The sequence below is a fragment of the Pelodiscus sinensis genome, chromosome 21 (assembly GCF_049634645.1).
Source record: "Pelodiscus sinensis isolate JC-2024 chromosome 21, ASM4963464v1, whole genome shotgun sequence".
NCBI classification, from domain to species: Eukaryota; Metazoa; Chordata; order Testudines; family Trionychidae; genus Pelodiscus; species Pelodiscus sinensis.
This window is the reverse complement of record NC_134731.1, coordinates 24,145,952-24,171,663: the sequence shown is the minus strand read 5'-3', so window position 1 is coordinate 24,171,663 and position 25,712 is coordinate 24,145,952. Positions and strand designations below refer to the sequence as shown.

Here is a 25,712-nt window from a genome sequence, read left to right as displayed (position 1 = left end):
GACTATTAATATTGTTAAAAGAAACTTTACGAGAATTTTACAATTAGTGAAAGCCCTGCATTCTCCTCTATTTCCTCTCTGGCTTCTCTGTTGTACATGCTCCGTTTGATTTTCCCCCACGTCTGGTTTGAGTCACTGGTACAATCTAGGAACCTCCCACCATCAAGAGAGCAGCCCCAGCATAGACAACTTCAGACCTTTCTCCTTTGAGAGTCACTTGGAGGATTAGTGAAAAGGCAAAAGCTTCAGCATTTTAAATCCCAGAGAAATGCAAATACCGTAAAGTGAGTCACTAAGAATAAAAACCCATTTGATGTTGATATTTCTTTCTTTGTCTGCTACCATCTATACATCCGTATGCCCAGGAAACAGCATAAATGACAGGAAAGTCACAGAGGGAATAGGCAGGGATGTGCATGTGTTAAGAGTTGATGAGCCTACTACAGCCCTGGCTAAAACACACGCCTACTATAATTGGAGAGCAAAAGAGAAATTCTTGTGACCGTCTTTCTTGAAATAAATTCCGTGTGGCCAATTTTTGGCATGTTGCTTTCAAGCTTCTTCATTGTGGTCGCTGAATACAAGCTGCTACATGCTTGGCCTCGGGCTTCTTTTTAAAAGGAACTCCTCGGTGTCTGGCATCTAGAGCTACAGTCTCCCAATCTCAGCAGCTCAGAGAATCTTTTATGAGGCTGAGCCCCGGTGCTTCAGGTGCTGTGCATGAGATAGTCAGGAACCAGGATGCTCCATTGCCAGCTCTGACGATTCTATTGCCAACCTCACGCTGCTTGATGTTTTTACTTAAAGCTCCAACTCCTGGAGGCATGAGCATCTCAGCTCGCATTAAAAACAAAGTGCTTGGAAGTGTGCCCTGGGTGGGACACCTCCCAAAGGAGCAGAAACCGAAGACGAAAGAAAAACAGCAGCAAAAATCTCCTGGTTGTTCAGATGGTCTCATGACTTTGGGAGCCTAACTCGGGGGTTTTGACTGTTTGACAGTGGCAGTATTGAAGACACCAGTTCTGAGGTGGTTGGCAAACAAGCTGGGAGAAGGCCAAGCACACGAGCCAGGGTTCTGAAGATGTTGCTAAAACAATTCAGGCCTTGATTCCGCCACGCCCTTCAGCATGTGCTGAAACACTTTGCAGTGATCAAAGCCGCTGTCAATGTCTGTGCTCCATGGCTGTGGAGTCAGATGGATAGGGGCCGTGGGTAACCTGCTGATGTACCTGTGCAGTACGCAATGTGGTTTCCTTTCAACACTGCATTGTTTCCTACCAGAGTATTCAATCTTGCAGACACTAATGGCAGCTGACTCTCCTCGCTTAAATATTAAGGCCAATACCCAATCTTAGGCTTTGTCTACAATGAACAGTTTAAAATGGAGCCGCGGCAGCGCTTTAAACTGCAAGTGAGGCCATGGCCCGAGCGCTGGGAGAACGCTTTGTGTAAACCCCCTCCGCGAAGGGAGTAGCTAACAGAGCTGGGAGCACGGCCCCTGGTGCTGTAGCCTGGTTCACACTCACTTTACTGCTCTGTAACTTGCTGCGCTCAGGGGCCGGGGTGTGATTTATCACACCTCTGAGCCAGAAAGTTACAGCGCACAGTGCCAGTGTAGACTTGGCCACAATTGCTAACTAGGAAGAGTCTGTCTAACAAAGATATTATTGGAGGGAGTTAACCGGGAATAGGGGTCCTCTAACATGGTTCCCGACCATGAAGCCCTTCATTTTGCTTGATTAGTCAGAATGTGCAGCTTGAGAGGAGCACTTTAAAGAAACTTCATTCCCTGAGCCTAAAAACACCATTTCTGCAGGCCAGGGAAATGAAGTGTTGAGAGTTGTTGCAAACTCCTATCACTATCTGTAACAACAGGCCGCTGGACTGGACTGCTCCTACACCTGGGGTCACCCGGAGAGGACTCTAGTACTGTTTGCAAGTGTACTGCATCTCTTTGGATGTCACTGACAGGTCCTGCTCCGATTTTATATCACCCCTACACAAACACAGCGGCTACGTCTACACTGGCATGATTTTCCAAAAATGCTTTTAACGGAAAAGTTTTCCGTTAAAAGCATTTTCGGAAAAGCACATCTAGATTGGCAGGACGCTTTTCCACAAAAGCACTTTTTGCGGAAAAGCGTCCGTGGCCAATCTAGACACGGTTTTCCACAAAAAAGCCCCGATAACCATTTCTGTGATCGGGGCTTTTTTGCAGAAAACAGTACTGTGCTGTTTACACTGGCCCTTTTGCACAAAAGTCTTTCGGAAAAAGACTTTTGCCCGAACGGGAGCAGCATAGTATTTCCGGAAAAGCACTGATTTCTTACATGAGATCGTCAGTGCTTTTTCGGAAATTCAAGCGGCCAGTGTAGACAGCTGGCAAATTTTTCCAGAAAAGCGGCTGATTTTCCAGAAAAACTGGCCAGTCTAGACACAGCCAACCATGTGTAAAGTACCATAACAAAACAGCATATTTTACAAGCCAGCAGGGTTGCCAACCCACAGAAATTTCATTTACGGACAAAATGGGAAAAATTTATGGACAAATTTTTAACAGACATAATTTTTATACTATATTAAGACGACATAAATGGCCAAAGTGAAAAGTAATCGTTGTCATTCATACATCACAATTTAACTCACTTTCATTTAGTTAGTCATGGTCCTGGAAGTTTTCCATTTTGTGATCGTACATCCGATTCACGTTATGTCACCTCAACCATTGAGCTATAATAAACAATTAAAACGTCCAATTTCTGCTGTAAAATGGCTGAAGCAGCACAGAAGAAATTTAATTCCCAAAGAATAATTGCTGGTTTTTGAAATGTTATTGCACTTTTATGAAATTTACAGACTCCTAAATTTTTTTGCGAACTTTACGGACGTATCCAATTTTGGCTACTTTTTTACGGACTGTCCATAAATTTACTGATGGTTGGCAATCCTACAAGTCAGAAATGAGATTACAAAGTGTATTGCATCTTACTTCAGCCAGAAACAACAGGATTCATGGTCTAGATGGGGCTTGGTCCTTCCATGAGTGCAAGGGACTGGACTTGATTACCTCTTGATGGTCCTTCCAGTTCTGGTTCATGTGGAGGGGTGATATGAAAGGCCACTCCTGTGCTAATACTGCATCTACCTTACTGTATTTGAAACAACGTCCTCTCTCATGTCAGCTCACTGGAGCTATCCCATGCCCAGATCACTGTATCTTACCGTGACCAATTAACTGTTTTAGACACAGAAGGGATGTTTCATAGATCAGCAGGCTCTGTGCATGTGGGAATGTCTGTGCTGATCCACATTCATTTACCTGTGATCCCAACTGCCCTCCTCTCTAGTTGTGCACTTGTCAAGCCAGCAAATATCTTCCAGGAGTAATTTAACTGTAAGCCTGCAGAGAAAGTAATTTCAAGAGGATGGCTCTCTATTAGGAATACATGAGTACACTTTCCACTAGGTAGCCAGAAAGAATGCAGCTGAAGTGAATGACAATATAATCTTAACAGATATCCAACCCAATTCATTGCTCTGTTTTATAGCTGTAAGAACTGTCTTCTGATTTGGTGAAAGACAGTGAGTGTGCGTACAGTGCTCACAGCTAACTGTTTGAATTGCAGGGAGGAATGGAAAAAGCTGATTGTGGATTTATCACCAGGATCTGTAAGTTTCAGGGTGGGAAATGATTGCAGAGATCACGTTCTGTGAACCACTGACTCTAAGGATGCTGAATTGCAGCAAAAAAGTCTTAACTAAGTGAGGCTACATCTACACTGCAACGCTATTTCAGGATACCAGAGTATCTCGAAATAGCTATCCCGCATCTTCACAGCAAGCCTGTTAGTTTGGGCTCACTAGTCCGACGTCCCAGCAAACCTCATTCTATGAGGGGTAAGGCACATTTCAGAATAGCGCTTTATTTTGAAATGACAAAATATGTAATTTTGAAATAAGATATGCAATTTGCGTAGCTCAGATTGTGTATCTTATTTTGCGTGATGGTGCAATGTAGATGCACCCTGACTGTGTCAATAACCCGAAAGAATAAAGAAAAGTCAAGTTGGGCATGATGAGGATAATTTTAAAAGGCTAGGAAGGCCAGGCTGACTATATGGTACGTTATAAAACAACCCTGTACTTAGGAGCTTTGCTATCAAAGTGCGCTCTCAGTCTTTTATATCCCTTATGGGAGTATTTGGGACTTAACGGGCCTGCATTTCCATTGCTTTCCTTACTGTGTTGTCATTTACAGCCTTGCAAAGTGGATGTAAAATGCTATTGTCCAAGTAAGTGCATAGCAAATGCAAGTTTGGCAGCATATTATACCCACCCCACACTTATATAAAAAATAACACAAGGTTCAAAGCAAGGAAGAGTGGTGTCAGAAATCTCTTATGTCTTGGATGCAGCAGCTGCACAGCAGTGAGATGACATGTTCTCTAGACCTTCCCTTGTTATGGATTGTGCTGGAGGGTGGAACAAAGAGGGCTACATGATCCCTGTATGTTCTCGTTACAGATGAGGATGATGCAAACCGGCTTGGAGAAAAGGTGATTCTCCGAGAGCAAGTCAAAGAGCTTTTCAATGAAAAATACGGTGAGTTGCCCCTTTCCAGGTTCTTATGGAGAGCAGCTAGAGTTAAAATTAATCAGGCTAAGTGCTCTATTTATGGACCAAGCACATGGCAGCTTGCGGGGACACCGGTTTCTTCTCACTGCCCCATATTTCAGCTCATCTCTGGAAACGCTCCGGCTACGTCTACACTGGCAGGTTCTTGCGCAAGAACTCTTCCAGAAGAGAGCGTCTACACTGGCATGTGCTTTTGTGCAAGAGCATCGATGCCAGTGTAAACGCTCTCTTCCGCAAGAAAGCTCTGATGGCCATTTTAACCAGAGGGCTTTCTTGCACAAGAAATTCATGTTGCCTGTCTACACTGGCCTCTTGCACAAGAACACTTGCGCAAAAGGGCTCATTCCTGAGCGGGAGCATCAGAGTTCTGGCGCAAGAAGCCCTGATTTCATACAGGAGAAAGTCAGTTTACTTGCGCAAGAACACGCAGCCAGTGTAGGCAGGCAGCAAGATTGTGCCAGTGTAGACACAGCCTCCTTGTCTCACCAGTGCCTGACAACTGGGACTATGACCTTCTTGTCTGCGTCTGGAAAGAAACATGTCCAGCAGTAGAACATCTTCAGTCTTACATCAGCCGCTGATGCATTTTTAAGATGTGACCAGCTGGAATAAACAGTGGTGTGCTCAGCAAATGCACCTGCCTCCGAACTTCTAGGGCATGACACGCACCCCACCTCTGCCTGCTCTTTGCTGCACAAAGTGCCAAAACTCCAGATATGTTTTGGGAAACTGTGCTTGGACCTGACAGAGAGAAATAGGCCAAGGAGCTGAAAGGAGGTGGTATTTGAAAACAGGGTTTGCATGCTGTCCGTGAGTCACATCACTCATGTACTTCCACCTCAACCCCCCTGTAAACATAAGTAGAAATGTTTAAAAACACAACCCTTCTGCAGCTTTTGTACAACAGTGCAGTTGTCTCCGAGCAGGGATGTAGTACAGTTACTGATGTCTAGCTGTAGTTCTGGGTGTCTGATTTGCATAATCATTCTACAGTTATTTCCCCAACATCATGCCAGCCCCTGTACACTGTATTGGGTGACAACTATTAGCCTATCAGAGTGCAGGGATTTGCAAATTCTCACTGTGGTGATTTCTCAACTACCATGCTGTGACCAAGCAAACCTACACTCTGCCTGTATCACCCAATAGTCTCTTGGACTCCGAATTTTCAAGCTATTTGCAAGCAACAAAAATGCTTCTGAAACCTCTTGCTCTGGATTGGAACATCCTTGCCTCCTTTTCACACCCCCTGAAAGAGCCACAAAAATAACCACAGTCATGCCAAGAAACTGCGAGTGCCAAGCAGCAGAAAGGGCAGGGCTTAATCACCTGAAATTCATTTCTCTCTGAAGTTTTTGATCCTGCCCCTTAGACAGCGAAGGCCAGAACTATGCAGTGGTTGGGTTTACATTGGGAATACTCTGACTTCATCCTTCCTGTGTAGTTTTGAAGTTTATTGCAAACAAAAATACAGTCCAGATAATCAGAGAAGAAATCGCAGGTCCATCAGAGGGGGCCAAAACCTGAAGGCTCTTTGATAGAACGATGGGTCTTGCAGCAGTCAAACAGACCCATTTAGCTGGATTGTTTAATTAAAAATGTCTGCATGACTGTGCCACGGCCCTGATCATGCTCCCCCTGGTGGGTACTGACCAGGCTGCCGTGTTTGGGCCCATGTGCTTCTGAGCTGGCCTTTGTCACTGGATGAGCAACTGTCACACGCTCTGGGTCCAGCCTCTCTGGCTTGCTCCCTAGGGACAGACCCTCTGTCAGATTTCCCTGGAAAAGGGACCCTGTGACCCAGCTGTGATCTCCAGGACAAATGCTTTTCCTAAGGGCTTCCAGCAGTTTAGACTTACCACTTCTCAGATTTCCACTCTTGTGAGCAAACCGACACGGGCTTGGCAAAGGGATTTCTAAAAAACCAAACACGGGCACAAGAGAAGTCTCAGAGGGGTAGCCTTGTTAGTCTGTATCTGCAAAAACAACAAGAAGTCCTGTAGCACAGATTTATTAGCGCATAAACTTCCATGGGTAATTGATGGATGAATTAGATAGATAGATAGATAGATAGATAGATAGATAGATAGATAGATAGATAGATAGATAGATAGATAGATAGATAGATAGATAGATAGATAGATAGATAGATAGATAGATAGATAGATAGATAACAAAGAAAGAAGTGTGGGACCAGTGTAACTGAAGCTAATCAAGTCAGGGTGGACGTGGCTCATTTACAGCAGCTGATGGGGAGATGTGAATATCAAGAGAGGGGGGAAAGGCCTTTGTAGTGCATTCACCAGTTTAAATCTTTATTAAGGCCTAATTTGATTGTATTGAATTTGCAAATTAATTGCAGTTCAGCTGTGTCCCTTTGTAATTGGGTTGTGAAGTTTTTTTGGTGGAAGGGTGGCTACTTTTAGATACAACAGAGATACAGATCTCAGACCAGTAATTCCATCCATGCCTGAGTTTCCTTACCACTCGGTGTTCTTTGGGATTTGCTCAATCCCCTCTCCTGGATTACCCTCATCTACTTCAGGCTTCTCCTCCTGTTCTTGTCAGGGAGAGAAGCTGCTGCTTCCAACTTAGCAGCCCGGCTCTTTTTATAACTGCCTGTCTCCTTTTCCATTTGACCCTCTGGTCAGCTACAATCACCCGGTATCCTCCTGTCAGGGGATCTGTTGCTTGATCATCACTTCTCTGGAGCCAAGACTTGAAAACCTGGTTTGCCCTGGGCAGTAGTCAGCTCTTTGTCCCTGACTCGTGCTTCCATTTGAACAGGAGACCGTCAGGGTTAACGATCCTCCATTGTTAGCCTCCTGTCGCCACAGAGATTGTGCAAAAGGTGCAGGGCAGCAAGTTTGTAGTTTGACGTAGGTACCCACAGAGCGTTCCTAGCGTCACACAGGATCCATAAATTGTACATCCTCGGTCATCACAACTGACCGTGCAACCAGTTAGCACCATAGGAATGGGCTAAGGCCATGCCCCGTCCTCAGTACAGCACATGGACTCGGGTCTCAAAGGTATTCAGGCTCCTGAATTTAGGGGTTTAAATGCCTTTGAGGATAACGGGCCAGAGATCCTCATTTCCAAGACTCACATCCTACCTGGAGATTTATGGCCCACTTAAATATAGCTCAACATAAGCCTCGGTCTGAGTTTGACTGGCTCCCACGCGTTCCCTCTCGCAGCCCCGCTGTGATTGCTTCTTTTCTTGGACCCAACAGAATACTCACCCTGCCCCCCTTAGTATCCTAGTCCAGGCTGATTGGCTCTACCTGCCCGCATGACTCAGTAGTATTTCCCTGAGTATGGAGGCAGCATGTTAGTACCTGGGTCTCAGCAGAAGAGCCCAGTATTTCTGAGCGGCTCCTTAGAACTACACTCGGTCATGACCATGGCCTGGGCTAACACAGTCCTTAGCTTTCAGATTCAGTTGGTCTTCTGTAAATACGGAGAAGTGACTGTTCACTATCAGTGGGGCTCGTGATCCTAAACCCCTCAGGCCAGTCTACACGGGAGGGTAAAGTCGAACTAAGGAGCGCAACTCCAGCGACGTGAACAGCATAGCTGAAGTCAGCGTACCTCAGTTCGACTTACTGCAGCGTCCCCACTGTGGGGAGTCGATGGGGGAAACTCTCCTGACAACTGGCCTTATTCCTCACCACCAGGGGGAGTACCAGAGTCAACAGGAGTGTGATCAGTGGTCAATGTAGCAGGTCTTAGACCCCCTACGTTGACCCCCAGGAGATCAATCTCCTGGTAAATGAAGTCAAAGTCTTAGATGCTTCTGATAATTGCTCCCCCTCTAACCGTTAGCCTCAGTGTGTATTCAGTCCAAGATGTGGTTATGAGGAGTAATTATAGTAATATAATCTTGTATTTATTCCTTTGCATGAAACAACAAGTAGCACTGTGTAATAGAGGAGGCACAAAGCAGTATGTGCCGTGCTCTGCGGTAGCTGTCAACCTGCCAAATCCACAGACGGACTCCACCACCGGAGCTGATGACCACTTCTGCTTTAGGTGTTGGGTTCCCGAATGCAACGGGCATGCCCCTCAAACTAAAATCCCAAGTGAACACGTTGCATAAGTCGTTCGCCGGCTGTGGAAGCGTGTCATGGCCAATGAGGTATCAGCTTCATCTGCCACTCTGCAAACTGTTCAACATCGAGCTCAGAAACTGTTCTAATCCAGGCAAGGAAGAAACAGCCTGAGGCGGATGTGGCACGCAGAGGAAAATACTGTGTTACTGAGTCAGCCTGTTGGCTGCCAGCAGGAAGAACCAGCTATTGAACAACAGCTGCATAGAAGGGTTGGAAAAATGTGCTCTATACTGAGTCATGTGAGGGAGAGGGAGCGTAGAAGTCCCTGTTAAAAATGCTCCAGCCTCCTGTGAAAAGGAAGGCAAAGGGAACTCTTCTCTCACTGCAGTTACTGTGGGTGACCCCCCGTTGCACTCCTCCCCGCTCTCTTGTGCACACACAGTCTGGCTGTTCCTGGATAAGCTCCAGCTACACACCCAGTGCCTGTTTGCTGAATAAGTATCATTACACTGAATAGCTGGGGTGCTGAGAGCCACTGAACCAAACCCTCTATATAATGGAAACTACTTCAAGCACGGAGTGCAGTAGCATCCTCTGCATCCCCGTTTCCACGGCCTATGCTGTATAGTGACTGGTCCTCTTCCACTTGTGTAATATGAGGATTGCATGAGCTAGACTGAGAGACAGAGAGCCTGACACTCCTCGCAGCTGGTGCATCACTGGTGTATGGAGGATCAGAAATGAGGCTAGAGAGTCCGGTTTTGGTTTGAATTACCCAGTTCCAGCCACAAAACAGCGCATAGCCCCAGATTGCTGGGTTATTCCATCGCTGTCGGCTCTGGTGCTCCTTGCACCTTCCTCTGACATATTGGGGAGGACCGTGGGTCTGAGCCAGTGTAACTGAGTGCCTTTGATATAAGAGCTTGAAAATGAGCAGCGCATTCCCTGAGCAGGCCTTGTCCAGCAGCAAATGTCAGGTGGGACTTTGGAACAGTTGGTAAAACTGATCTCCATGAAACGTTAACCTGCAGCCCGTGCGTCGTTAAGCATAGCCTTGGGGTTTTTAACTCCCAGCGCTCCTCTCTGATCTCTTGTCCCTGGAGATGGAGAAAGTATTAGTGGGATTATTAGTAAATGCTGGTGGGATGAAATGTATGGAAACCATGGGCGATTACTTTTCACATAACTTGATCAGGAACAGAACACTTTACTATGTTCTTGGAGGGTGCGGACATCCCTGGTGCATCAGATTATGTTATGATTGTAAGGCTGTGTCTACACTGGCCACTTATTCCAGAAAATCAGCCGCTTTTCCGGAATAACTTGCCAGCTGTCTACACTGGCCCCTTGAATTTCCGGAAAAGCACTGACGATCTACTGTAAGAAATCAGCCGCTTTTCTAGAAATACTATGCTGCTCCCATTCGGGCAAAAGTCCTTTTCCGGAAAACTGTTCTGGAAAAGGGCCAGTGTAGACAGCACAGTAGTGTTTTCCGCAAAAAAGCCCCGATCGCGAAAATGACGATCGGGGCTTTTTTGCGGAAAAGCGCGTCTAGATTGGCCACAGACGCTTTTCCGGAAAAAGTGCTTTTCCGGAAAAGCATCCTGCCAATGTTGACGTGCTTTTTCCAGAAATACTTATAACAGAAAACTGTTCCGTTTTAAGCATTTCCGGAAAAGGGTGCCAGTGTAGACGTAGCCTAAGTGTTTAGCTGATACCTGCAGATATGGGACTTGATTTACATGTATAATAGCCTCCAACTGCACCTAATAGCAGGATTGCTTAACAGGGACCAATGAAACTGAGAGTAAGGACAGGCAGACATGAAATTCACTAGGGCTGGGTTAGTGAAAGGAAAAGGTGGTTTGTAACTTAATCTGACAGAGCCTAGAAATGTGCTTTTTCTCTCCTTGCAAGAATTTTGAGCACAGATATTCAGTAGTATGACTTATCCAAGAGCTGATTTAAAGCAATGTCTCAGTAATATTGAAATCCCATAGTGACGGCTACCTTCTTGAATTCCAAAACGCTAGGCATTACCATTGTAATGTGCCTCTAACTCTTAAACCTGCAACTGATTTGACTTGGCCAGTGAGCCCTAAAAAAGTCCCTGGGGTTTATTTTGCTTGTGTGAATTCCTGCCTTCGAAGGGAAGGAGCTGAGACATCAGTACACTTGCTAAGATTTTATTTTTATCAGTACACTTTGATTTCATCACACAGAAGAAAACATCTTTCCATCAATAATAATCAAAATTGACAGATAGGCAAAGAAAAAGGCTGCTTGAGAACTTATTTGAGTTTGATTGAAGGTTATTTACTTTATCTATTTTGATGTGATATTGACCATTTGTGTTTTAATGGGTTAAAGCTTTAACCTTTTGAATCTCAGTAGATACTGTCATGAAGGAAATGTCGGATGCCCAACATAATTTCAAACAGCTGAACATATAAATCAATACACATCTTTAAAATGCTTAAAAACAAACATTGCTATTATCCCTTAAATTATACAAAATAAAAATAGAATTCTGCCAATTCTAGACATTGGAAAGCTTTCAAAATTCCCCAAAGGGATGTCTTTTCCTTCCTTGAATTGCAAATCCATTCTCTTCAGCAAGTGGCTTGGTATTTACACTTTGAAGAGAGTTTGTTAAGCAAAAGATGGAATGTCTAGAAAAATTGCCCAGAGTACAGTGAAAATCTATCATTCTGCTATTGAAAATTATTTCAGGATTCAAAGGCCTCAACTTAATGTTGACTTGTCACATTGGCCTCTATTCTGCTGTTGCAGGAGAGGCTTTGGGATTGAACCGGCCCGTCCTGGTGCCATACAAACTGATCAGGGATAGTCCTGATGCTGTGGAAGTTACCGGTCTGCCAGATGATATCCCTTTTCGAAACCCCAACACCTATGACATCCACCGGCTGGAGAAGATCCTGAAAGCGCGAGAGCACATCCGGATGGTGATTATAAACCAACTCCAGTAAGTGTCAATAGCTCCAGTACCTCTGGGATGTTTTCGAAACATGCGAGTCTGGATCTTCATCTGGTGTAAACTGGCACCGTTCCGTGGGTTGCAACGGAGCTCTGCTGATTTACACTGGCTGAGGAACTGCTCCTTTGTGTCTTCTGTTCACATTTGTAAGAATGCTCTGACCTCTCAGCTACCTGAGGATCCTGCCAGGCTACGGCTGGGGTCCTGTTCATATTCTTAGGAAACAAGATAAGGCAGCAGGTCCTTGTCTCTAGTAAACAACTGGCTAAATTTAAAAACAACACATAGTCTGGTAGCACCTTAAAGACTAACAAAACATGGAGACGGTATCATTAGCCTGACCGTACGTAGTGATTTTTCTGGGACTGTCCCAATTTTAGGACTCTCCCCCGGTGCCCCATCCAGGGGCAGATCACCATTGTGCGAGGTCCAGGGCAGCACAATTTCACGGGGCCCCCCTTTGCCACAGCGCATGCGCGGGGCTTCTTGAAGCACGGAGCCCGGAGCGACCGCCCCGCTCACCCTGCCCTATATCTGCCCCTGGCCTCATCAAGCAGTGAAATGTTCTGGAAATCTCCGCCGGACATTTCACTGTTGACGGGGACTCGGACTTGCAGGAAGAAGTGACTGAGTCCGTTGCTCCGGCGCGGCTCCGTGCAGCAGCAGCAGCAGCGTGCTCCCTCCTCCCGCAGAGCGCGTAGGCAGCTCCCTCCCCCCGCAGAGCGCGTAGGCAGCTCCCTCCTCCTCGCAGAGCGCGTAGGCAGCTCCCTCCCCCCGCAGAGCGCGTAGGCAGCTCCCTCCTCCTCGCAGAGCGCGTAGGCAGCTCCCTCCCCCCGCAGAGCGCGTAGGCAGCTCCCTCCCCCCGCAGAGCGCGTAGGCAGCTCCCTCCCCCCGCAGAGCGCGTAGGCAGCTCCCTCCCCCCGCAGAGCGCGTAGGCAGCTCCCTCCCCCCGCAGAGCGCGTAGGCAGCTCCCTCCCCCCGCAGAGCGCGTAGGCAGCTCCCTCCCCCCGCAGAGCGCGTAGGCAGCTCCCTCCTCCTCGCAGAGCGCGTAGGCAGCTCCCTCCCCCCGCAGAGCGCGTAGGCAGCTCCCTCCTCCCGCAGAGCGCGTAGGCAGCTCCCTCCCCCCGCAGAGCGCGTAGGCAGCTCCCTCCCCCCGCAGAGCGCGTAGGCAGCTCCCTCCCCCCGCAGAGCGCGTAGGCAGCTCCCTCCCCCCGCAGAGCGCGTAGGCAGCTCCCTCCCCCCGCAGAGCGCGTAGGCAGCTCCCTCCCCCCGCAGAGCGCGTAGGCAGCTCCCTCCCCTCGCAGAGCGCGTAGGCAGCTCCCTCCCCCCGCAGAGCGCGTAGGCAGCTCCCTCCTCCTCGCAGAGCGCGTAGGCAGCTCCCTCCCCCCGCAGAGCGCGTAGGCAGCTCCCTCCCCCCGCAGAGCGCGTAGGCAGCTCCCTCCCCCCGCAGAGCGCGTAGGCAGCTCCCTCCCCTCGCAGAGCGCGTAGGCAGCTCCCTCCCCCCGCAGAGCGCGTAGGCAGCTCCCTCCCCCCGCAGAGCGCGTAGGCAGCTCCCTCCCCCCGCAGAGCGCGTAGGCAGAACCCCAGAAAAGTAAATCGGACCTACAGGAAGCCCTGCATTAGGGACATTAGCAAAGGCTTCATGGGTAGTTAAGTAGAGTATCGACTACTTGCTTCCCTCCCACCCTTTAGCTGCCTCTATGAAAGGCAGCAAGGAGGGGGAAATAGCTGGTGCTGGGGGGAGTCGATTTCCCCCCGTACCGTCTCCACAGTGCGGCCTGCCCCCGCTCTCGTTGCCTCTATCAGGAGCAGTGGAGAGGGGGTAGGGGAGGCTGCTGTGAATCAGCCTCTGTCCATAGCAGGCCGAGGCTCGCCGTGGGCAGAGGCTGCTCGGGCAGCAGCCCCTGTCCGTGGGGGTCCCAACGGGGAGCTGGGCTCCTCGCAGACAGGGGCAGCTGCCACCAAGCAGCCCCTGTTCACGGTGGCCTGGGCTGTCTGCAAACAGGGGCTGCTGGACTCAGCGTGAGCCAGGACTGAGCAGTCCCAGCTCATGCTGGTCGCTGCGCCTCTGCATTTTAAATGTAGTAAGAGTTTGGCAGCTCTTATTATGTTTAAAATGCAGAGCTGCAGCACGGGGGGCTCCCAGAGCCGGCACGAGCCACCCAGCTAGAGCCGGCTCCTGAAGCTACCCCATGTGGCTCTGCAGAGCGGCGCTTATTGACTAATCATGTAGGCTGATCACTGCACTTTAACATCCTCACCTTGAACCTTATTCCTCTCTGTCCCATCCCCTCGCCCTGTGGAGCTGGGACACCACAGGAGTGAGGTGTCTCCTTTGGGAGCCAGATCAGTGAAGGTTGGGGGGGTTTGGAGGAATTTTTTTGCTCCTAACTTGTGTGGCCCCAGCTGATTTTTCTGTGGGTCAGTGGTCCCCGACCCAAAAAAGGGTTCTTCATCCCTGCCATAAGTAAAGAAAACATTGAAACCTTGTGTGTTGGTCATAAAATAATATTTTACTTTATTTAAAATGAAGTTTGATAAACAAACACAAGAAACACTTGTATTAATAATTAAATATAATAATTTAAATTAAACCATTCTTCCTAGCTGCAGCACTAGCAGAATGGCTCAGGCGTCATTATCAGTGAGTTTCCATTAGCAACTGGTGGGCCGCGGAAAGGTTTACATTGAGCCAAGTGGTTCACGGGCCAAAAAGTGTGAGAACCACTGAAATAGAGGCAGCCCCGGCCTCTCCCCCTAGTTGATGCAATGCAAGTTGGATTAATGCAGTTGCAGTATAGTTGCATGGGAGGGTCCTTTGGGGGGCAAACCCATCCCTATTGGCAGAGGAGAGTGAGAGGAGTTCTTAGAGGGATCACACGACACCCTTTACTTTTGGTCATGTGTCTGTCTTAACCCTGGAAGTACTACCTCCAGGGATGGGACTTTGTGACAGACGGGTGGTCGAAAGGATCAGGAGGTGTGGCTAATAAGGCCGGGGGTGTGGCTAATGTGTCCCTATTTTTGGTTCAGAAAATATGGTCACCGTAAGTATCATGAGCTTTCATGGATGCAACCCACTTCTTCAGATGACTGGAGTATGAGAAGTCCAGATCCAAGAACTGGCTAAGTGTCTGGGGAGCAATGTTGAGTAATGCCAGCTGGTGATCTGACCCGATTAAGGATCTGCTGATGTTTTCATTAGGCCATTGATCACCTTGCCAAGGAACTTTCAACCAAAAAATATCCTGGGGCCCCCTAGCAATGTGACTATTGTAATGAATAAAGAACCCTTTGTTAACTAAAAGCTTTGGTACAGCTACTGAGAAGCTTCCCAGGGGTACTCAAGCTGGGAGGGGTACCAAGGTAGGCTGGGTTGCAAGTGCTTTGGAGGATTGAATTATAATTCACAATGAGCTAGACAAATTGCAGAAATAGTCCGAGGTAAATAGGGTGAAATTCATTAAGGACAAATGCTAAGATCTCTACTTGGGAAGGAATAATCAACTGCATACATGCAAAATGGGGAGTGACTGTCTAGGAAGGATACTGCAGGAAGGGATCTAGGCGTCATAGTGGACCACAAGCAAAATATGAGTCAACAGTGTGACACTTGCCCAAAAAGCAAACCTGATTCTGGGATGCATTAACAGGTGTGTTGTGAGCAAGACACGAGAAGTCATTCTTCCGCTCTACTCTGCGCTGATTAGGCTTCTGTTGGAGTATTGTGTCCACTTCTGGGCACCATATTTTAGGAAAGACGTGGAGCAATCAGAGAAGGTCCAGAAAAGAGCAACGAAAAAGATTAAAGATCTAGAAAACATGACCTATGAGGGAAGATTGAAAGAACTGGGTTTGTTTAGTCTGGAAAAGAGGGCACATCCAGCTTTCAGGCATCTAAACAGGTTTTACAAGGAGGAAGAAAAATTATTCTCCCTAACCTCTGAAGATAGGATCAGAAACAAAAGGTTTAAATTGCAGCAAGGGAGGTTTAGGTTGGACATTAGGAAAAACCTCCTATTAGTGTGGTTAAGCACTGGAATAAATTGCCTAGGAAGGTTGTGGAAATTATGCTTTCCCGTCACTCCCTTGTTGCAGGAAGCAGGAAAAGGAACACCAGGAAGGAGCACTGCATGCCTCAAAAGTACCGTAAACCTCAGAATGACAAACACCTTGGGAACGGTCTCAACAAAACATTATGGTGGTTGTTTCAAAAGGTTACAACTGACCATTGATTGAATACAGCTGTGAAACTGTACTGTGCAGAAGAAAAACTGCTGTTTTTAACCATCTGAATCTAAATGAAGCAAGCACAAAAACTGTTCCCTTACCTTAGCAAATCTTTTCTTTTTTAAACCTTCCTTGGTGTTTTAGTAGTTTGCATTTAACACAGTACGGAATTGTACAACATTGTGGAGGGGGGGTTGGTCCATGTGGCCTGTTTGCCTACTTCCAGTTCTGAGTGTGCGCGCGCTTGACGGGTCAGTTTGTAACTCTGGTGTTCAGGAGCCTGTTTTCTCTCCTGGACTTGGCTCCCTCATCCAGATCTGCTTGCAAAAGAAGCAGGCAGCTGCTCCTGTGCAAGACTGGAGGAAATACACTCACTCTCGGGCCTGGAGCTTTTACTTCTCTTAGGCCCCTCAGGTGGTCTCTGGGAAGATAAGATCCCAGGGAGATCGACACCAGACCAGTATGGGATCTCGGAGCCCAACAAAGAATAAAGTAAGGAATTGCTTATGAGGGGTGGGGAACCTAAGGCCCATAGGACCGGATGTGGCCTCCCAGCTTCCCTGGATCCAGCCCCCGAGCCTCAGGGCTCACCCCCCAGGATTGGGGAACCCACACTGGTCATCCTGCAGGGCTGGAGCACACAAAGTCTAATAGCTCTGTTGGGAACGTGGGGCCTGTCTTTCTGCTTCTCAGTCAGGGCCACCTCAGTGAGGGCTGGTTTTTTTCTTGCTTCTCACTTGCATGCAGCCCCCGACTGATTTACCTAGGGGTCGGTGGCCCCTGACTTGAAAAATGTTCCCACCTTGGCTTAGACATCCAGATGAGCAGTTTTCAGGTCCTAATGCTCTGTGCAGAGCCCTGGGTCTGCTGTGTGCTCTGCTCTAGCGGGAGAGCACTCTGGGCAGGCTGCCAGAGGAGACAGTCTTGTGCGCTGGTACAATCTCTCTGCTTCCAAACACATGTGAAACAGAGGAACCCCCCCTGCAGATGCAAGGGATAAAGCACATCTGTGCCCGAGCGTTCGCAATCTCTAACCTCCATCTTGTTTCTTTCACAGACCGTTTGCTGAAATATGCACTGAGGCCAAACACACAGGTAAGCCGCATGCTGGAGCTCTCTGTCCATTGGAGCAAGCTGCAGAGTGAAACCCTCACATAGTGACACAGGAGGCTAGACTTCAGGGTTCGAAAGTCAGTAGAGCGGCTAGTTTGGTAGATGTTGGTCTTCCTAATCCTCTGGGATCTACCCAGGAAGGGAACCTCAGGCGTGGCTTCTCAGGGGGCTGTGTGGGAAAGGTCAAGAGGCTGTTGTTTTAGACTAGCATCGTCCGAGTAGCCTAGGGGGACTTGAATGCCCTTCCCATTCACTGTAACGGTGGTCGCTGAGTCCCTCCCTCAAGGTGGTTTTGAAAATCTCAGCCCGAATACCGTTTTTTACTAGGCAAAGATGGGATCATGTTGAGAGAAGTCTGTGCTCTCAACCCAAGTCCTACCAAACACGCTCCATTTCACCCAAGCCACCAGTGTGACTGGCACTCAGTAGCTTCCAGGTTGGCACAGAAGTTGATTGATCAGACCCAAAGGACCTCTAATGCCCTAAGTAGCATCTGTGACTAGAGAACTCAAGCCTGACCAAATGGGCAGTGGGGGGAAAGAGGGGTGAAGCGGCTGCTTCGGGAGGCAAGCTCCCCAGTCTGTGGCCACACCCATATTCCGCCCCAGGTCCCGCCCCCTCCCCACTGCCTCCCTCTTCTCTCTACTCACCCATTCCAACCAAATCCCTGAACCCAAAGGTAGCAAAGGACATTTAGAAAAAACCCACCTCTGCTAAAATTTCTTTCTAAAGAAAATGGAGCATGTTTTCCATTGCATGCCAGATTGTGAAGACCGGCCAGGCATAAGGTACCTAATTAAAAGCACTATATTGGGGAATAAAAAATGTCTGTCTGTCAGGTTTTTTGATATAGCTGAAGTTTGTCAGAGATTTATTTTCAAAAACTTTTTAGTAAGATAAAGCCAGCTGCCCTGCTGAATACAACATGAAATATGGAATACATGCTGCAGCCTTTCTCTGTTTTACATTTTCATCAGGATTTCTGAGCTTATTTTTTTTAATGGACACTTAAATATTCATAAAGTAATCATTCCATATTTCAACTCCCCGAAACAAAGATATTATTTTAAATTAATCGGAGCAGTGTGGTATGTTCATAATAAAGTGAATTGCTTTTAGAAAAAGGGAACACTGTGATTTTCATAACAATTCCATGTTTTATGAAATGTCTCTAGATGTTTACGTTAAAATATATTTCCAACGTTTTTAGGCATATCAAAGGATTTTCTATCCTAGTAAGGTGATGATTTTGGTGGAGGGTTCTCTTAAAATGACAGGTTGTACCTCCCTAATCCTGGACTCTCTGGTCCTGCAACATCCCGGGTCTAGCAGGACCACGGATGTTCCTGGACCATATTGCCCAGGGAGAGGGAGATCTGGCAGCAGGGGCCAGCTGGGAGTCCCGTGGCAGCAGCGGGTGGTGCGGTGGGGATCTCTGGCCCCAGTGGCCAGGGAACTCCATCCCACCTGAAGCCAGGGAGTTCTGGCTCTGGCCCTGGCGCCACCGCTGGGCTGGAGCTCCACAGCCGCCTGGCTCTACAGACGGGGCAGAAGCTCCACAGACAGAGCCAGAGCCAGGGGGGCCATGGCTGGAGCTCTGTGGCTGGAGCTCCCTGGCCATTGTGGCACTCAGGGAGCTCTGGCCCCTACCCTGGCCGTGGAGCCAAGTGACTGCAGAGCTCCAGCGCCCAATGTGGAGCCAGGGAGCTTCAGTCCCAGCCACCACAGAGCTCCAGTTGTGCCCCAGCAGAAGCTGAGCCAGTGGTGGCAGCTAGCTAGACAGTCCCGGGGGCTGGGGCAGCAGTAGCCCTGGTCGGCAAATCCCCTTGTTTGGGACCAGTCAGGTCCCGAGGGTGCCAGGTCCAACCAAATAGTCAGAAATAAAGGGAAACTAATTTGTCCAGCTCTCTGGAAGAAAAGGAATGTTATTCCTTTAAGGGCTCTCTTCAACTGGGGTGGGCGGGGGAGAGGGAAAGAGGACGGTCTGTGAAAAGGAGAGAAGGGATGGATGGAAAGGACAGGCAGACTTTGGAATCAAGCTTTGGACTATGGTACTTACAATTAAAATGTGTTTCGTAGTGAAGGGGGGTCTTTTGAAGAATTTAGTTTCAAAACTGAAGATCCAACCGTTTAAGGCTAAAGCTGAACACTCAGAGTGAGCGTCTCCGCATGGATTTTTTTAGAGATGTGATTTTACAATCTTCAGCCAGAAAGTAATGAAATATTAACGCTCATTTTAAAGGACGGTCCAGTACCATAGCAACTCACAACTGTTTGTGTCAGTGAAGAAGGTTGGAACATTCCTGTTAAATGGTTCCATTACCACTTAATGGCTCTTTTACAGGTTCAATGTTCTGCTAATAGGTTTGGCAAACTGGAAGGCTTTTCACTTTTAAGTTAACAGACTCACTTTGGGAGAAGTGATAGAAATGGAGCCGTGTTAGTCTGGTGTAGCTGAAACAAAATACAGGACTGTGTAGCACTTTAAAGACTAACAAGATGGTTTATTAGATGATGAGCTTTCGTGGGCCAGACCCACTTCCTCAGATCAAATAGTGGAAGAAAATAGTCACAACCATATATACCAAAGGATACAATTAAAAAATGAACACACATGAAAAGGACAAATCAAATTTCAGAACAGAAGGGGGATGCTGGGGGGGGGGGAGAGAGGTAAATGTCTGTGAGCTAATGTTATTAGAGGTGATAATTGGGGAAGCTATCTCTGTAATGGGTAAGATAGCTAGAGTCTTTGTTGAGACCCCCACGTAGAGTGTCACTTTGGGAGAAGTGTCACCAGTCTGCAAGCTGCACCAGGTGGCTGTGGGAGCCTTCAGGGATGGTCAGATTAGGGATAGAACGAGGGGAGAGTTGGAGCACTAAGACCCAGCGGAAGCATTGCCATTCCTTGCCTCTTGTTCCAGTTGCCCAGATCTGACCATGGCCAGGTGAAGCAGCAGGCAGGAAAAGGTGCTAGTCCCTTTCTGTCACAAGGCTGAGGGAGATAGATCAGGAATAGTACGCTAGGCCCCTGACGCAGAATGAAGGGACGCGTTTTCTTTTCTGTGGCTGGTGGAAATACGTTTTATTTTGTGTGATGTCTTTTGCGTGAAAGCCGTGTGCCCTGCCCCCAGGACCTTGAAAGGGGCTGGGCACAGTGAGGTTTGCTTCCCTTTCGAAGCGGGAGAGCGAGCCATTGCGATAACCCATTTCTTTCTTGTCCTCCCCTTCAGAAAAAGACAGCAGTGTTCCCAAACGAAAGCGGAAGAGGATCTCAGAAGGGAACTCAATATCCTCCTCCTCCTCGTCCTCCTCGTCGTCCTCTTCCAATATGGAGTCCACGCCCTCAACAAATCAGATCTCACTTGTGGTAAAGCCTTCTAAATGTCAGCCGAGTTACTGCCACTGTCTAGCTCAGGCTATTTCCCCTGCCACTCACCGTCCCTTTCCATCACTGGCCGTAGGACTGCTCTCTCCCCCTCTCTTCGAATGGAGACACCAGGTCTGGTAAAGAAGGGGAGTGCTAGCTTTTTGAGCCACTGTCCCTTTGTTGCCTCTGGGAAGAGCTGGTTCATCAGCAGAGCAAGAAGGCCACTTGGCATCTCTCCTACACCAGCTCCACAGGGCTGCCATGAGCTGCTCTCTGTCATGACGCCTCCTCCCGATATACAAATGCTGCTGTGGGGAAGATGGTGGCTAGGGCAGGAATGGCTTAAAGTGCCCTACCACTGAGAACAAGCATTCCCGATCCTCCTCGCAACTGCCTGGAGCTCGCATTTGGCATTGTCACACGGTGACTCAGGCCTGCAAGGTGCACTCTCAGTCCTTTTGACAGCAGCAGACCTGATGGCATCTCTTTGTGGGATCTGCCTTAGAGAGAGGCAAGTTAGAGCCTTTCTCCCCTGAATGCCCCTCACACCGTTGTGCTCCCTTCAAACTATGCAAGGAGCACGATATGGCAAAGATTAGCTCACGGAGATGCGGGGTTCTCAGCCTGTGAAAATAATTCACAGGTTCCAGACTCAAATCTGAAGGATCTAAAAAAGTCCCTGACTCATAATAACCAGCTGCGTTCTTCCATAAACTAGCCCTGTCAAATGCAAGGAAGCACTGTTCACGTGCTCCAGCTTTCCATACGCTTTGGCCATTGTGTTGTGTGGCTCTTTGTTTCGTTTTGGGGGGAGGAGGGGTTGTTTTTGGTTTTTTGTATATGCATTAAAAGATGATAATTTTGGGAATGGTGTGAAGCGAAAATTTCCTTGAAGCAGATACTCAAAGATGTAAAATTAAGAACCGACTTCAGTGGAGATTCATGGATCTCTTTCTAGCTAAGGAGCTGACCTTAGTTATTTATTAACCGTCATTTTGAGCATAATTTTAAAAAAAAGCAAAATTTATTAATACATTTAGCAGTTATTTTGGTAGGTTTTATGGTGTTTTATTTTTTTATTTATATAGAAAATCTTACTTGCAGAGTGGAAGATTTGCCCTGTGTGTGAGCTTGACAGAAACTTGATCAATGTATGTTTTTGCAAAGTATTGTGTTCTAACAGCACTTTGCCTTCTCTCTTTCTCTCTTTCAGCAATGGCCCATGTACATGTTAGACTATGGTGGTCTAAATGTCCAGATTCCAGGACCTATTAACTATTAGACCTCAATACTGAATCAGAACCTCAAATGACAGAATAAATAAATAAATGTAATTTATGTAAAAAGTGTATATTCTAATATGTATCAATGCCTTTTAGTTTTTCCAATGATTTTTACACTATATTCCTGCCATCAAGGCCTTTTTAAATAAAAATAAAAAGTGTTGCCTTGCTCTTAACAGTACTTATTTTATTATTTATATTCTTGATCAAATCCATCATAGGTACAAATAAATACAGAATTGCAGCTTCTAATGGACAGCAGAATACCTCCTTGTGCCCTACCTCCAAAATATAATGGATAGTGTCTAAAGTTTGAACCCCAGATTTTTGACACATGGTTGTCATGTTTCGTTTGCCATTAGTGTCTTCAGACTACAGTCAACAGTTTAAAAAACTTTTCTTGGTATTGAAACAGTGGGCCAAAATTACAACATAAAGTATGGATGAATAAACGCTTGACAAAAAGAAATAACAGGACCTGGATTCCCATTTATATTCAGACTCATTTACACCACTCTAGTAGCATGCAGGGGCTTTAAGAATACTAGGGCTACGTCTACACTGGCATGATTTTGCGCAAATACTTTTAACGCAAGAGTTTTTGCGTTCAAGTATTTGCGCAAGAGAGCGTCTACACTGGCATGTGCCTTTGTGCAAGAGATGTGCTTTTGCGCAAAAGCATCCATGTCAGTGTAGACGCTGTCTTGCACAAGAAAGCTCCGATGGCCATTTTAGCCATCAGGCTTTCTTGCGCAAGAAATTAACGTTGCATGTCTACACTGGCCTCTTGCGCAAGAACAGTTGCGCAAGAGGGCTTAGCCCTGAGCGGGAGCGTCAGAGTATTTGCACAAGAAGCCCTGATTTTATACATTAGAACTTCAGTGTTCTTGCGCAAATACTCGCGGCCAGTGTAGACAGGTGACAGGATTTTGTGCAAAAGCAACTGCTTTTGCGCTAAATCTTGCCAATGTAGACACAGCCTAGAAGTTTACATGTAAGCTCACTTCAAGAGTTCTTTAGCCCACTAGGGCAGGCTAAAGGGGTCTTACTGTGCTGACCATCGATACTTGGATTACTGCCTCCACAACAGTTCCTCAAATGTCTGGTGTCTGTCATTGCACATGTTCTATTGTCCTTTAAATCAGAGAGAAATTCTCAGAGCTCACAGAATCCCTCAATTTAATCATCCTGGATTTTAGGCTTTGAAAAGCAGCACATATGATTGGTATTAGCCCTCTGCAACAAGGGTGAATTCCACCTGCAGCTTACAGATAATATGAAACCATTTCTGCTGTGTAAGTTTACTAGTCTTTTAAAACCAAAAGAGCGTATTCATTTCCTATAGCTCAATTCCTTAACTAAGGTGACCGCAATCCATTTTTTAAAAGATTTTTGTGTCTCATGGATTGAAGAAAAATCAGGTACATAGCTATAGTTTTGCCTCTATCTAGTGACACATGATACTAGACTATTTCTATAACTTTTGAATAAAACATCTTACCATGAAGACATTTGAAATAACATGTCAAATTACTGCCTGGATTCCCATTCCTCCAGCACATCTTTGTCTGGTTGGCCACATTTGGACAAGAGTGCAATAAACTCCAGCAAATCATTTTAAATTGCTGAAATCTCATTAGCAGCTTATTGTTGCACACTAATAATAGTAGGCTAATGTTCCTCATCAAAGCACTTATTTAAGATGCACTCACAAGTAGGTGGGAGATTGAAATAAACAAGGTATGATATTCAAGGTAGCACAGTGCTTAGATAATAATAATACAGCGAGGAAGGCTGGCTAAAAACCTGGATAAATAGAATTAGTATATATGGCTTTAAGGCTAGCCAAGAGGAAGATACAGGCTGTATTACTGAAAGAAGATGGCTTAAGAGCTCTAGTTAAACATGAATGCAGATAACCTGACACTCCCTGAAATCTCAGCTGTTAATTGCTTCTCCAGTTACAAAACCATTTGGCAACAAAATGGGAGATGGCAGGTCCTGTAGCTATAAATCCTCCAAAGACACATTCCCATTCCTCCCAGTAAAGGAAGCTAACTCCCAGTTTGTATTATTATAGTTCTAGACTGAAGACTGATGGGTTACTTTTGGGTTAATAATTGCAAATGTTGGTGCTCGTACCCTGACATCCTTGCTATATTTCACTATTGGGTTAGCTAGCTTTTTTCCACTGGTACAGCTTGTTAGCACTTAGTTAAAGAAGGTGCCTTTCTAGAGCTAAAGAGAAAGGAAGGTACTAGAGCCAAGAAAAAATCAGAGGGGGAGCAGAGTTAAGTCTGTAACTGGAAAAACAATTAATGGTCTAGCACAGGGGTCTCCAACCTTTTCAATGTAAGTGCAATGTAAGATCTACCTCAAATCCAAATCCCCTTGCCGGGCTGATCCACCCTCACCCTGAGGCCCTGCCTCTGCTTCACCCCTTCTCCAAAGTCTCGCCCTGCTCACTTCATCCCCTTTTCTCCCCAAACCTCATTCATTTTCACCAGGTTGGGGTACAGGCTCTGGTCTTGGGCCAAAGGCTTTGGAGTGTGGAAGGGGACACCTTGAAGGTAGGGCAGCGGGGTGGGTTCTGGAGCGATTTAGGTTAGGAGATAGGGCCATTTGCTTGGGGAGCACAGGGTGGTGGGTTTGAATTCCTCCACCCAACGTGGGAGTGGCTGGACAGCCAACACAGGCTGTCTCAGGGGTGGAGCTGGCTCCTGCATTAGGAAAGCAGGATAAGGGACCCTCTGAAGGAAGAGGGGGTGGGGTCTTGAGTGGACTAAGGGATATGGCATTTGTCTGGGGAGCACAGGGTTGGGGGCTTGAAGTTTAGATGCGCAGTGTGCACTTATCCTGTTGTATATTATTCAGAAGCTTAAAAGCTGGTGATAAAGTTGCTGCCCTCTCTTAGCTTTCAGGCTCCATCCTTTCAGAACTGCTCCCAGTCAAAGTGCCTCTCTGACTGAACTATTCATGTTAAATACATTTTAAATGAACAATTCCTACCTTCTTTTTTTTATCTCCACCACCATTTCTTTTCCCCTGTTATTTTCTATTTCACTTCCTTTTCACTTGAGTAGATAGAAGGGAATACAGGAATAACACAGAACAGCCATACTGGGTCAGACCAAAAGTCAATCTAGCCCAGTATCCTGTCTTCCAGCAGTGACCAATGCCAGGTACCTCAGAAAGAATGAACAGAACAGGAAATCATCAAGTGATCTATCCCGTTTCCCATTCCCAAATTCTCACAGAGCAAGGTTAGGGACACCATTTCTACCCATCCTGGCTAATAGCCTTTGATACCGCCACTCCCCGACTTACAAACACACCGACTTACGACCATCCGTACTTACAACCAACTTCCCATTAACCCCATTATAAGATTTTCGAGATGAGAACCATGTATGTCGAGTTTTTTGAACAACATGGGCAGCGCGTTTAAGGATATTTCTGACTTAAGACCAAATCAGGTGTTCGGATCATAACCTGTTCGTAAGTCAGGGACTGCCTCTAGTTTTATCCTCCATTAATTATCTAGCTCTTTTTTGAACCCTGTTAAGGTCCTGGTTTTCACAACAGCCTCTGGCAAGCAGTTCCACAGATTGCCTGTGCATTTCTTGGAGCAGTACTTTAGTTTGTTTTAAACCTGCCGCATTACTAGATGGTTGCATCAATAATTTTTCAACTTGCGTACCAATGCTGGGCACCGGAGTCCCTGTTTAGGAATCTAAATAAAAATGGCTTGCTGTGAGGAAGTACGGTCTTGTGGTTAAAGCACTCACCTGGGAGATCTATGCTCACTTCTGTGCTCCTACACAACTTCCTTTGTGGCCATGCCTCTTTATCTTTCTTGGCCTCAAGTCCTGGTGTTTAATATGAGGCTGTCTGTCTTGTCTATTTAGATTGTAGTTTCTTTGGAACAAGTCTGTCTTCTTACTATATGTACAGTGCACTCACTGCAATGAGGTGCTGGTCTGGGTTCAGGCTTACTAGCTGATACTATGATCTACTACTACAAATTT

General features: G+C 46.8%; 1 protein-coding gene across 7 annotated transcripts in view; it reads left to right on the top strand.

Moving 5' to 3' along the window:
- Nucleotides 1–21,865, top strand: part of GTF2IRD1 (GTF2I repeat domain containing 1) — a 207,256-nt gene extending 185,391 nt beyond the window's left edge. For 5 of the 7 annotated variants that reach the window (XM_075904295.1, XM_075904296.1, XM_075904301.1 and 2 more), the window contains 4 exons: nucleotides 4,525–4,602; nucleotides 11,484–11,676; nucleotides 16,976–17,013; nucleotides 20,265–21,608. In XM_075904295.1, the coding sequence (XP_075760410.1) occupies nucleotides 4,525–4,602; nucleotides 11,484–11,676; nucleotides 16,976–17,013; nucleotides 20,265–20,542 (587 nt within the window). In that variant the 3' untranslated portion in view covers nucleotides 20,543–21,608. The other 2 variants (XM_075904297.1, XM_075904298.1) reach the window with 1 other exon arrangement.
- Nucleotides 21,866–25,712: the final 3,847 nt, after the last annotated feature.